Source organism: Kogia breviceps, chromosome 7 (assembly GCF_026419965.1).
Source record: "Kogia breviceps isolate mKogBre1 chromosome 7, mKogBre1 haplotype 1, whole genome shotgun sequence".
Taxonomy (NCBI): domain Eukaryota; kingdom Metazoa; phylum Chordata; class Mammalia; order Artiodactyla; family Physeteridae; genus Kogia; species Kogia breviceps.
Window position 1 is genome coordinate 232,947 of NC_081316.1, and position 13,996 is coordinate 246,942.

The 13,996-nt window shown below is 51.5% G+C and overlaps 1 protein-coding gene across 10 annotated transcripts in view; it reads left to right on the top strand.

The window, feature by feature from the left end:
- The window catches only part of LOC131759290 (proline-rich protein 5-like), a 214,089-nt gene that overhangs the window by 73,374 nt on the left and 126,719 nt on the right, over positions 1 to 13,996 (top strand). For 7 of the 10 annotated variants that reach the window (XM_067036994.1, XM_067036998.1, XM_059068212.2 and 4 more), the window contains exons 2-3: positions 11,479 to 11,766; positions 13,443 to 13,523. The exons of the other annotated variants lie outside the window; for them this stretch is intronic. In XM_067036994.1, the coding sequence (XP_066893095.1) occupies positions 11,603 to 11,766; positions 13,443 to 13,523 (245 nt within the window). In that variant the 5' untranslated portion in view covers positions 11,479 to 11,602. The remainder of the gene's footprint in view (positions 1 to 11,478; positions 11,767 to 13,442; positions 13,524 to 13,996) is intronic. 10 annotated transcript variants of the gene reach the window in all.

Consider the following 13,996-nt stretch of genomic DNA (forward strand, 5'->3'; position numbering starts at 1 on the left):
TGGAGAAGGTGATTTAACATTTCTGCGTCAATCTTGTCTCAACTGTCCATGTTCAGTTACAGCCCTCGGTGTCGGCTTGCATTTATAACATTACTTCTGAGTATTTCCTGTGAGCCCCCGAGCCCCTTGGGGGCAGATGCTTTATTCTTCTTTGCCCCATATGGCTTCCTCTACTTAGATCCTGGCACACAGCGGACCTTCTAACATGTGGTGGTTGCATGAACTTGAATCGAACTCATGACCTCCCCGAAATGATCAGATCCCAAGAGCCCCTCCAGGCTTCTGACTCTCTATCCAGTGCTGTTTACACTTGGCCCCATGACATAGGAAGAAGTGCCCTTTCCCTTCATCTCCTTTTCTTACGAAAAAGCACTCCATCCTGTTTCTGCAGCGGGAGAGTGAAGCTAATTTTTAATAAATCGCACATGTTAATCTAGAGCGCATTTCCCCACACTGGAAACTCTTGCTGGCTGCCAGACGGTAGCTTCTGACCGCTGTGTCACCCCCCAGGGATTTATGTATGTTCCATGTCAGCAGTGTAACTGCTGACATCACGGTCGGTCTTGGCTACCGCTGGTGTCTAGTCTTTTGGTTTATCATCTGGGAGGCACTGCAGCATTGCTCTGGATGGCATTTATAGGCCACACCCAAACAGTTTGCACTCCAAGAAACTCCCTCCTCAAAGTGGGGCTTAGAGAGGAGTAGATAAGTTGTGTGGTTATTCCCCACACTTTTGCTTGACTTGTATCACAGGAGGGGATTTTTCTGGTGATTATACCGTGGTTTGCAGGCCTGGGGGATGATGATGATGTGGGTGAAATAATTACTTCTAGACGGATCTGAACTGCCAGTGCTCTGGGTCCTGTGGACATTTAGCCAACGCTTTGAAACAGAGAAACATGCGCCTGCATCCTGTTTGTGTCGATATTTACTCTTGCACAAATTCAGACTCCCCGACTCTTCTGCCCGCGCTCGGTTTCCAGCGGAGTGCTGAGAGGGTTGCCTCATCCTTCCTGTTGAGCCTTTTCCATAGTCCAAACTTGACCCTTAACATTTTCTTGTTTGTGGGAGTGTCTGTCTCTCGGCTGTCTTTTGTCTCCTCAAAGTTGCGAAGTTTGGTCCTTAATCCCAACGGGTGTGCCGTGCTCTGCAGCAGCCACCTTCCTCTGCTGTGTTTGTGGGATCCACCGACCAGCGTGCAGACCCAGGACTCTGTGCCCGCGTGACCCAGGTCCAACGATGCTTCGGTGGACCCCAGTTCAGGCAGCAGGAGGGGCATTTTTTCCGGTCCCCCAGAAACGGGAGGGCTGCTCTTTCTGCTGGCTTGGAAGTCCGCATTGCATCCCATCATTCAAAATTATCTACTGGGCACCTTTTATGTACCCAGCTCTGTGCTCATAGCGGGATACAGCAGTCAACGAGACAAGCAAGGTCTTACAGGTCTTTGAGGAACTTACGGGCTCTCAGGGCCAGTCAGACAGTGAACAAGTAAACACGATGACTTCAGCTCGCTTGAAGGTACCATGAAGAAACGAAGCTTCTTCCTTCCTGTAAGGGACAGAGCATACAGGCTGCCTGAACCTGGTAAGAAGCAGTTGCTGATGGTTGAGAAGGGAAGGCACGGGTGGTGACTGTGTGGCAGACAGAACTGTTGTTAAAACAGAGCGTTGCGAGTTCAGGCCCTGGAATCAGGCGGGATTTGACTTTTGGTCCCACTTAGTAGCCCTCTGACCTTGGGCAAGTCAATTCCCAGGCTTCAGTTTCTTCCTCTGCAAAGTGGGAATAACAAAACCTACTTCCTGTAGGTTGGTTTCGGGTGGACGTGAACTAAGGGGATTAGATGCCCGTAGGGGCTCGGCACCATCCCACCGTCATGACCAGCCTCTGACGATGGTTAGTATATTCTTAGGAGGAGCAACGATAGTAAACTCGGCGCGGTAGGCAATTGATTTGCAAAATGGTCCCACTGCTCTTAAAAACCTACTTCTGGGCTTCCCTGGCGGCGCAGTGGTTGAGGGTCCGCCTGCCGATGCAGGGGACGCGGGTTCCTGCCCCGGTCCGGGAGGATCCCACGTGCCGCGGAGCGGCTGGGCCCGTGAGCCGTGGCCGCTGAGCCTGCGCGTCCGGAGCCTGTGCTCCGCGACGGGAGAGGCCACAGCAGTGAGAGGCCCGCGTACCGCAAAAAACAAAAAAACAAAAAAACAAAAAAAAACACACCTACTTCTGACTTGGTTTCCATCCCATGGACGGAGGCTGGGTAGTTCAAATCTGGTTTCCTAGGTTGGCTTAGAGGCTTCTGTTTGGTGTGTGTTTCTTTTAGTGAAATCCCAGGTTCTGCTGGCTCTCCCTGGTGAAGAGTATACCTGGGTGTGTATGTGATATGGGGGTGGCTCTACCGAGGAATCGGTGACGGGTAAGAGTGAGATAAGAGAGAGAACCGGTTGGTTAAAGAGGCTGGTCAGCCAGATGATGGGGCAGGTGGGAGCTGACACATCGGCCGAGGGCTGGTTCTGTGTGTGCACAGTGTCAGGGTCTGACCCCCCTCCAGGTCTGTCAAAGGCACCCAGTTTTGTGTGGCTTACGGGGTAGGGACTGAATGCATGGCTGGTGATGCTGAGAGGTTATCGTGGCCATCGGCAAAGCCAAACTCTTAATTAGCTGAGAAGTCAATAGATCTAGGGAAGGGAAGTGACTTACCCAAGGCCACAGTGTCTGGGTAGTGCTGGCTTACGTTACACCCCCATTAGGCTCTGGGTAAAAGGTGTGAGGAGGTTTGGTTGTCGTGGCTACGATGGGATAAAATAAAGGTCACCAACCTATATGTGAGGCTCCCAAAGCGTTAGTCGGCCTGGTGACTTAGTTGCCGATACTTACATATCAAGTGATTTCAACATTTTAAAAAGTCTGGATTTGGGGCTTCTCTTTGAAAATTCAGATCTGGGACTGCTGGGCTTTTATACTGAGACGGCACAAACCCGATTGGATCGAGCAATGGCATGGCTGTGGCTCCTTTAGCCTGGGTTGGTCCTGCCCACTCTCTGGGATGTTCCGGGCTCAGCCCTCTGGGCTGTTTGTGATGCATGATGCAAAGACGGAAAGAAACTGGTTCTTCCTTTCATCTTCTTTCCTTACCAGGGTTTGTTTTCTGACCCATGTATGCCTAACAAGGCAGCTCCTTTTATAGAGTAAGTGTGCTGAATAAATAAATTTGCGTTGAATGAATGAGTGAGTGGATGGTTATGGATGGAGGGCAGCGCTGGGAATCAGGAGCCAAGTTTGAAGTTTGAATCCTGACTTCCCCCCGATAGCTGAGTGACTCTGAGCAAATCAAACCACTTCTACTGAGTTTTACTTTTGGAGAAGGGAGGGAAGTAGGGGGCGGTCGTTGTTGTTTTCACTTATTTATTTGAATAAGTAATACATCTTCATGTTTCAAAATTCAAAAGGTACAAAAGGGTTTTATAGAGAAGAGTGTTCCCCTCTGGATCCCTACCACCCAGCTCCTTTCCCGGGGAGAACCTGTGTTAGCAGTTCCTGGTTTGTCCTTTCAGAGATACTTTATGCTCATGCAATGAAATAGGCAAATACTCTTTTTCATCTTGTTTATGGAGATGGGAGCCTAATGTACAAATGATTCTATGTTTAGCTTTTCAACACGCTTCACTCCGAGTGTCCCCTGGAGAGCATCCCCGTCTCTCCCCTTCTTTCTTAGATTCCAGAGTATGGGGTACCATAGTTGACATAATCAGTCTTCTGTTGCTGAGCATTTAGGGTCTTCTCAACCCACTGCTGTTATGAAGAAGGCTGTAGTAAAAACCCTGGCTCCATAAGCCACTTGACGTGCCTGGAATAACATTACCGGGAGTAGACTTGCCGCGTCTGAGGGTACAGCCGTTGTTATTTTGGTCGACCTCGTCCAATTGCTCTGCATGGCAGTTGTCCCTCCAACAGGGCGTGAGGGTGGCTGTTGCCCCGCACCATGGCTGGGTGTCACCTTTTGGGACCCATGAGGGCTTCGTGAAGAGCAGTGTTCGATAAACATTTTAATACTAGCTACAATTTGGGGGACCCCTACTATGGGCCCGGCCATGGTCTGGGCTGTCTCAGTTAATGTTAACAACGTCGAGGTAAGTACCACAGTCATTTGACAGACGAGGAAACTGAGGTTCAGAGAGGTTGAGCCATTTATCCAGGTCACCCAGTTAATAAATCGTAGAGGCTGGATTTGAACCCAGGTTTGTCAGATTTCAATACCAGGATGTTTTCATGCTGTAAAGCCCTATGTAATTTGAGGTGTCGGTATCCTCAGCTGACACTTGCTTATAGTTTCTGTGTCTCCCAGCAATAGTACCTCTCAGGGGGCTGGTTCATTTGCTCATTCATCAGGTATCTGTGGAATTCCTGCACTATACCAAGCTCTGGGGATGCACCTGAGAACAAGATAGACATAGTCCCTGACCTTATGGACCTCATAAAAACAATAAGAAATAATTCTGTAGTGACGTTTTGAGGTAGATTGTGGTACGACAACAAAGGAGGTGAGGAGGGTGCTCTATGGGGGTGATGTGACCTGATCATGGGGGAAGGGGAGGAGGGCCTTTCTGAGCAAAGGGAGTTTAGACAATAAAGGGTGTGCTGGTTTGAGCCTGGAGAAGTGGGTGGAAAGTACTTCACACAGAGGGCACGGCATGTGCAAAGGTCCTGGGGCAGGAAAGAGTGGGTGGTATTAGAGGAAATGAAGGAAAGTCAGTGAGCTGGCATGCAGAGTGAAGGGAGGTGAGACTGTGAGGTTGGGGTTTGGGGATTTATTCTGAGACCTGTGGGGAGCCTTTGAAGTCGTTGAAGCAACATGGCTGTAAGCATCACAGGCACTGGGCTGCTGGGTTCTTGTCCTAAGTGGCACCTCCATTTCCTTCTCTGTAAGATGGGGTTGGTGATGGCACACAGGGCTTTCCAGACATTTTGAATGTTACAGACGGCAGGAAATCCCGGTACATTTAGACTCGGTACGAGGACACGTATAACGTACGCGTTTCTCCCAAATGCAGTGCAGCTGGTATTTTCCGTTCTAATCTACATCACTAAAGGTTTTTGGTCAAGATCCCCTAAATTTATTTTAGAAACACCGAGATAATGCATGTCAAGTGCCTGCACCTTACTCCGCCCTCAACGAATGTGCTATCATTCTCTGCTCTCTCATCATTATAAAGATCTCTCTGGCCACAGTTAGAGAATGGATGGGTGAAGTTAAGTGACAGCATCTAAATCCTGATGCTGCTTAAGGACGTTGCCTCGTCATTTCTGTGTTTGTGTCCCAGGGAAGGAGCTCCACGCGGGGCTTCCTGCCTGCAGGGTCTCCTGGGGGGTGGGGGTGGGGGACGTGTCAGATGGGCTTTCTGTCTGGTTTCCCTGGGAACTGGTTTCTCCTCGTTTTCCATTTTCTGGGCGGCCACATCAGACTGAGTACCCGGTCTTCTTTGACTTCTTTGTTATTTACACTCAGAATGGCTTTTTCCTGGAAGCCTCAGAGTCATTATAAGCCACCCACTTCTTTATTTTAAGTCGTGCCATGGTCCTGTTTCCCTTTTCAGAGTCGAGGGTTGGAGCCTTAGTAGAATTCATTTGCATTTTCCGCTGAGTGTACCATCTTCTTCTGCCCGCTGGCCCGGCCCGTAAGCTGCACCCCTCCCCGTACCCTGGCCCTGGCAGCTGCGAGGAGAAGGCAAGAAACCACATTCTTTTTCTCCAAGAAACACATTCTGGATCGTGAGTACAGAGGTTTCCAAAGAGGCCCCTGTGCAGTGAGCCTGGGAGAGCAAGGCCAGTGACAGCACCCAGTAACCCTCTAGCTGCCTCCTGCTTCGTGGACACAGGACCCCGGCCTTCCAGATTACTGAAGTGAACGCTTCCAGCACCCAAAACTTAACCCCTTAAACCATCTTAGAAGCACATTTTTCTAAATGTTAATAACCTCATCGGTCCTTCACAAGGGAATATCTACTGAGCCGCTGTGGCTTCTGTAACTCAGAGACTTTAGGCAAAGAAGGATTTGTGGTGGTGACAATGATGATGGTGGTGGTTGTAGCTGAAGTGTGTCCCCCCCAAATGCATATGTTGAGACCTAGCCCCTAGTACCTTCGAATGTGACGGTACTTGGAGATAGGGCCTTTACAGAAGTGATTGAGTTAAAATGAGCTTGTTAGAGTGGGCCCTAATCCAATCTGACTGGTGTCCTCATAAGAAGAGAAGATTTGGACACACCAAGAGACACCAGGGGATGCACATACAGAGAGGAAAGGCCACGTGAGGACACAGGGAGAAGGTGGCCATCTGCAAGCCAAGGAGAGAAGCCTCAGGAGAAACCGAACTTGCTGACGCCTTGATCTTGAACTTGTATCTCCTGAACTGCAAGCAAATAAATTTCTGTTGCTTTAACCATCCCATGTGTGGTATTTGGTTATAGCAGACTGAGCAGGCTAATACAGCAGTGATGGTGGCAGTAATAAAAATAAACAATAGGTAGCGTATATCAAGCACTTGCTGCATACCAAGACTATTTTAAGCCTTACTTGAATCATCTCATCCAGCCCCCCACCAATCCTAAATCGCCTGCCTTGGCTGGAAGTGGTGACGTGGGGCCTGGCTCTGGCCCCTTTGCTCTGAACCGCCCCTGCACCCGTGGTAGCACCTGCGTAGTTCCAGGAAGCACGCCAAGCCCCTCGTGGGTAATCTTTCTCATCGGCAGCACAACTCTCCAAGTTCCCGTGGTTCAGCTGTAGAGACTGCAGTCTAGAGCGGTCCAGGGACACAGAGTGAGTATATTCTCTTTTCGTTGGCCGCAATGACAAATTCCCACAGCCTTGGTGGCTTAAAGCATCAGAAGCGTATTCTCTCACGGTTCTGGAGTCGAAAGTCCAGAATCCATGTGTCACAGGGTCACACTCCTTCCAGAGGCTCTAGGGGTGAATCTCCTTTTCTTTTTTTCACAGTATACCAACTTCTAGCTGCGTTGGGAGGATCTACTTCTTTCCTCTCTCAGCTTCCTCTGGTGGCTGCCAGCATTCCTTGGCTTGTGGCTGTATCCCTCCAGTCTCTGACTCCACCTTCATATCTTGTCTGTGTGTATCTGTGTCTTCTCCTCTTCTGTCTCCAATGTCCTGCAGCCCTCTTATCAGGATACATGTCACTGTATTTCTGGGCCCACCTGGATAATCCAGGCTAAGCTCCTTCTCTCAAGATCCTTGACCTAGTCACATCTTTTGCCACCCGAGGTAATAGTCACAGGTTCTAAGAACTAAAAAGTGAATATATCTTTGGGGGCCAGTGTTTCTGCCTCGTACAGTCAGCGAGTGGTAGAATGGGCATCGATGCCAGGGTTTGTCTGCTTCCAAAGCTTCTAGTGACCCCGCGTCCTTCAGAACTACAGGCATTCGCGTTAATTTGAATGGTATGTTAACTCGTCCGTTTAGGGGGTGCCGTACTTGATTTAACGTGTCCCCTTTGCGTGGATGTTTCGGTAGTTTCCAGTTTTTCGTTACTGCAAAGAATGAGCATATCTGCCAGTCTTTGGGGACACGTGACCACGTCTGTAGGGTGCATTCTTAGAAGTGGAACTGCTGGGCCAAAGGGCTGGTAATTCTTAGCTTGCTTCACTCTGTGACCAACACCCACCCCCGCTGCAGCCCAGAAAGAACTCTGCAGGAAAGGAGTCGAGAGGCATCATAGGCCTCAATAAATAGCGTCGTGAGTTACCAAAGACCCTAATACACTGTGGCCGCCATGGGAGCCCCGAGGCCTGGCCTGCTCCCAAGTGGAGTATTTTCCAGATGTTTGTGTGGTCGCCGTAAGCTAGAGGAAGTGCTGCTCTGTGTCTACTGCTGTCATTGCTTGGAGATTTAGAAATAACAAGTTATTTTATTTATTTAACAAGCACTTGTGAAGCGTTTGCTGTTTGCCCCGCGCTGTTCTAGCTAAGCGCTTTACAGATATGTACTCATTTTATCCTCATTCAACCCTGAGGTTGTCATGCTAGCAAGCTCATCTCTTGCAGGGGGAAATGGAGCCTCAGAGAGGTCGAGAAACTTGCCAAGGTCACACAGGCAGTAAGGGGTGGGGTGTCTAAGTAAGGCAGTCGTGCTTTCGTGCTTTCTCTTTCCATCTTCTCTCCTCGAGCTCCTCTTGTCTGCATCAAACGTGGTCTTAGAGTTCCTCATGCCTGTTTATCTCCTGGGCGTGAGATTCGAATTTGGATGAGAAATCTCGTGCCTAGATGTTCCCGACTAACTCGGTAGCTTCGATGCTGATTTTCTGGCTGCGTTTGGTAGCCTGGCAAACGCAACGTGGGAAAGGGCTGTAGAATTAGGCCATTTGTCGGTCAGTGATTTGCTGCTTATTTAGCTGTGTGACTTAACTTGCAGGTCAAGGGGCAGAATTAGCCCTGCTGCCAGGGGTTCCCTAGTGAGCAAGTTTCCCTTTGGTGACGGTGCTTGTCATCACGTCGGGCAGGCCGGGGCGCCTCACTAGCTGCCGCCTTGCCTTCATTTTTATCTTGAGCACTGCGCTTCGGCTGGAGGGAAGAGGTGAGCAAGTCCTGACGCCTGTCTTCAAGGGCTTTACAGATGGCCTAGGGGGGAGTCAGGGAGCCTGAGTTCTGGCCCGTCCCGGCTCTCTCCTACCTCAGACGCATTGGACGTTTCTCTGGGCCTCACTTGCGTCACCTGTAAATGGGGGCCTGGACTGGCTTCACCCCAAAGCCCTCTCCGTCTTGTCACTTTCTGATTTGTCCTTTTGAGGTCGGGACAAACCCATGTCCGAGGAGCCAGTGCTGTAGCAGGTGGACGCGGGGTGTATCAGCTTTTCCCTTTAGACCACCCTTGTCAACACGCCCAGCAGCTTCCTCTGCGTGCTCTGGGGGGTCCTCCTGGCTCCGTCCAGAAGGGAGAATTCTAGAGACCCGGACAGCTTTGGATTGTCTGTATCTGAGGGCGGCAGGTTTTGCCGGGGACGAATGGGTCAGAGGTGCTCCTTGTGTGTTACCGTGGGGCTCATGCGAGGCCGAGGGGGCTGTGGAGGCCGAGGGGGCTGTGGAGGCCGTGGAGGCTGTGGAGGCCGAGGGGGCTGTGGAGGCCGAGGGGGCTGTGGAGGCCGAGGGGGCTGTGGTCATCATCCCTTTGGCTGAACATGACCCGTAGTTAAGAAGGTCGCGTGTGTGCACGGGTCTGCCCAGCCGTCTTGCTGGAGGTACGCACGCGCGGCTTGGAGCAGGCGGCCTGGTGGGAGGTGCTAACTGAGAAGTCGGGTGGGGCCGGGGTGGGGACAGGAGCCCAGCCTCCTGGAGAAGTGGCGTTTCGGCAGGGAGCCGGAAGCTGAACCCCGGATCCATCTGTTCTGCTCACCTTTCTACTTCCCTGTGCAGGGACCCCTGAGTGGGAGGCGACTGCATCACCTGGAGTTTAGGATGTTCATGAAATTTAGGACTTAACAGCCCCTAATTACACAGATGAATCGCACTTAGCAGGCCCATTTAAAGAAGGGCAGTGAAACAGAGCCTCTCTTAACAGTGTGACCTTTACCGGCCAAATCAAATCCCAAAGCCGGCTAGTTTCAGGCTTCCTCCTAAGGGACTTCTGTGGTTGCATGACTTCTTTGCCTCACTCACGGGTTTACACAGATCTTTCCACCTTCCAGGGGCACCTGGGGAAGTATTGAGACCCTCTGAAACTGAGCGCGCTTGTTACAACTTCCCCAGCATTAACTGGTAAAGTTTAGTCACTATTTGCTCAGTCTGAGAATGGGTGGAAGGGCAGGAGATTGTAAAAGAAAACGGGACACGAGTCTGCTTTCCTTTAAAAACAATGTAAGGGGTGGGCCGAGCCGTTCCTTTTTTTGGCTCTTGGTTTTACCAGTTCACTGTCACGGTGGCGATTGTCTGCAGACAGTGCTAGCACCGCCCACACCCTCTGGATGGATGGCCTCAGGGCCCATCTAGCAGCCTCACTCCCCTTCTGACCAGAGCAGCGTGTTGCATTCGAAGGAGGCACCTGGGTTCCTCCTTCTTCTGACGCTGCAGTTGGGCCTGCAGAACCTACGCCTCCTGCCAACCTGAAAGTTGGCATGTACGGCTGGAGTGTCTTTTTCTTGCGGCATTGTTTTCGGGGTCACGGCAGAGTAAGCTGGTGAGAGAGGTGCCAGTGAGGATGCTTCTGGGCTAAAACCGTAAAGCCTTGGAAGGAGAAAGTAACTATGACCTTGGTCGCTTCCTTCCGAACTTCCCTCTGACCAGTTTCAAAACTCACTTTAAGTCGTCGGTTTGGACCTGAGGCTCACTGAAGATTAAAAGACTGAAATGACAGGTTCCAAAGTGCCGAGGAAAGAAGGAGGTGAGTCTGAACAGAAACACCTGATGCTTGAGAGCCTTGGGTCTGCTGTTCGGCTGGGCATGTCACACCGTCTCACTTCCTCTCTCATCGGCCCTGGGAAGTTGGCGGCGCCAACGGCTGTGGACTCTCAGACTTAATGAGCTCCAAGTCACACAGCTTGGGAGTGGCCTTGTTAAGACTCAAACCCAGATGCACTCAAAGTCACTGCCATTAACCATGAAGCCTTAAAGGGTTCCGGGAGACGGTATCCTGGGTAAATTAGATTTAGACAAGCAGAGAGGAAGAGAGGGAGGGGCTGCTGGGTAAGGGAACCGGTAGATACAATCAGAAGCCCGGGAGGGAGTCAGGCTGGCATGGAGCATTGCCTGCCAGTTGTAAGCTCCATGGGGCGGGGACCACGTTCTCCAGGGCCACCATTGTATCCCCAGTACCCGAGTGCCTGGAGCATAGTAGGTGCTCCGTAACTATCTATGGTGTAAACAGATACATGACCAGTCGTCTTCCCATACACCATGAGCCTCTGGAAGGCAGGGACTAGGTCTTAGAAATCTTTGGATGCTCCACAGCTCACATGGTTAATAAATAGTAACCAATAAGTATGTTCTGATGGAATGAATGAACCAATGCGCAGCAGGTGAGAGAGGGTGAGGGGATGAGCCTGCGTGAAGAGGCACTGACGCTTTGGCAAATACTGAGCGATACACATGGGCCGCCGAGGTCAGGGCACGTCGTGGACGGTCTTCAGTGCCAGGACAAGGAGCTCTTGTGTTCTCCATTTTTTAAAAAGCCACCTCTTAACGCGCAGCATCGTGGGGTCTCCAGAAACCCGGCCAGCACCCGAACTCTGATGTGCACGCCCGGGAACCGCAGTCAAGCGACCCACTGTCGTTGGCTTCTGATTTGGGGAAGTGACCACACTGTTACAACTCACAAGAGGCCTGTAAACACGTGTGAATGGGGCCCTGCGGGGTATAGATGGTGCTGTGGGGTCCTGGAATTGTTTTTAGGATAGTTTGGCCAGGAAGCCCCGGCCAACTCCCTCCCAGATGGGGTCTGCCCAGCCTAGGCGTTTTCAACAAAAGCTGCCCTCTCTTTTCAGGTGTTGGCTCACGTTGTGGTTTTGAGAAAGCCTGAGGGCCAGAAAGCAGTCCTGGGAGAAGCCCGCTGGGTGGGCGTTCGGACTCTTCAGGTCCAGAGGAGAAGCCGTCCCCTCACCTGGACTTATGACCCGCGGCTTCGCCCCCAGCCTGCCTGTCGAGTTCCCCAAGATGGGCTCTTTCCGCAGGCCCAGACCGCGCTTCATGAGCTCCCCGGCGCTCAGCGACCTGCCCCGCTTCCAGGCAGCCCGCCAGGCTCTGCAGCTGAGCTCCAACTCGGCCTGGAACAGGTACAGGAGGCACGGGCGGGCACAGGGGCACTGCCGGCCCCAGAGCAGGTCCAGGGGCTGGCTGAGCTGCAGCGTCTCCTGAGATCTCAGCTCCAGAAGGTCACGAGTACAGGGGTGATTGGGGAAGAGAGTGCTTTTCCCTACAGCAACCGTCTCCATTAGCTTTCCTTTTTTAAAAAGTATTGTTTTCTTTTTTTATTGAAGCAGCGTTGATTTACAATGTTGCGTTAGTTTCAGGTGCACCGCTTGGTGACTCAGTTATTTTTTTTCTGATTGCGTTCCATTATAGGTTATTCCAAGGTAGTGAATATCGTTCCCTGTGCTATACAGTCAATCCGTGTTGCGTGTTTATTTTATGCATAGGAGTTTGTGAATCCCACACGCCTAACTTGTCCCTCCCCCACTCCTGCTCCCCAGCTCTCCTTGTTTTAGCAGAAGGAAAGCGGACCCCCGGGGGCCTCTGGGCTCTCGGAGTCTGTTAACCAGCCTAGGACGGTTGGACCGGAGCTTGCAGTTGCAGTTCATGCTCATTAGTCACACGCCAATTGCAGGAGGACCCCGGGGTGGCAACACATAAGTAACCTCAAGTCACCTGTTCCCTATTTGGAGAGCTAAGACAGGATCTGTGAGCAGCTAACTAAGCAGCGTAAACCAGGGGTCATCCGTACCTGGGAGCCACAGGTGGCTGGGAGAGGAGCCGCGTAGCCTTTGCAAGGCGTCCAGCTGCTCTTTTGTGCACCCAGCATCGAGTAGAGACTGAATCCGTTCTATGTCTCGCCCTTCTCTGAGCTGTTTTTCAAATCTGTGTGGTTCCTTTTTGGATACATCAATGCATCAGTATTTTAAAGCATTATGGAATTCTTTGTCATTTGGATTATTACGGATATTTTTCAGTGAATGCCCAACCCTTATGGTGGGGAGGGAGGACGTGTCCGAAACGTCTTGATGTTAAATGGAGGCTCGTTCATTTAAAAAGGCCTGGAACCCTTGGTAAAGACAAGCTTGTGATCCGCTCCTTGCTGAAATGTTGGGCTGGGCTCCAGAGAACGTGGAGTCAAGACTTACCTGGGCCCCTCAGCGGCTTAACTCTTCTGCCTAGATAGTGGCAGGAATGGGAGTGGAAGGGGAAGTGAGGCCAGCCCCTCTGGAGTTCTTCCCAGAGGTACCATTAAAAGGCAAGGACAATTAAAATCCATATTTGAAAAATTTTTTAAATTAAAAAAAGGCGAGGAATTATCCTTTCCTGTTGGCCCTGGGTCTCCAGGCCGCCCTGTGAAGACAGGTCTCCTCGGCGAAAGAACCCCGGACCTGGGTCACCTCCTGCTTTCAGTTAAAGCCCCTGGGGGCTCTCTCAGGCCCAGCGGTGGTGGCCACGCCGCCTCCTGAGAGCAGAGCCCACCGCCTGCCCTTCACGAGGGCTGCTCCCCAGCAGGGCCGCCAGCCTGCGCGAAAGTGCGGCGGGCACAGGGCCTGCTTGGGGGCCCTCCTGGCCTCAGTCTCCCTTCCTCTCCAAGGACCCTCAGATGGAAGGCACGGGTTCCAGGGATAGGAAACGTGGCCGTGTTTGTGCCACAGGCTTCGTGGGCCTTCCACCCACCTTCAGCTCCGAGCTGCTTGTGGAAATGGCCCCGGGGAGACAGATCCACTCACCAGGGGTCGTTTCTATTTCCCTGCAGTGTCCAGACTGCCGTGATCAATGTCTTTAAAGGGGGCGGCTTGCAAAGCAATGAGCTCTACACACTGAACGAAAACATCAGGTATGTGGCTGGCCAGGCCGGGACCCTCCCACCATGGGCCTGAGCTGGGGTGGAAGGAGCTACCCCACCCCAGGAGCTTTACCTTCAGTTCTGTTTTCTGCTTGGCTCCTATTGCCACTTCTGTTGGTTTTAATGAGACTCTTGTAACTGTTAAGTTCTGAGGCCCTTATCTGTCTAGACTTCTGCTCCAGAGAGGGCTTGTCCATTTGTCCATGTATATAATGTATGTATGGGTCACTGGGGTGCATGGGGTAGAGGGTTGACATCTGGTAGCTGCCATGTATTCTATAAACATGTCTTGTGCCCTGTTTCATTGTTAGGTGCCGTATGAGGCCAGGATGGCCTAGCAGCTGGTAGCAGACTGCTTAGGATTTCATGACTGTCCTTCCTTTTACTGAGTAGCTTGCCAACTTCTGTGTGCCTTGGTTTCCTCTTCTGTGAAACAGAGATAGGAAATGCACCTACTTCCAATG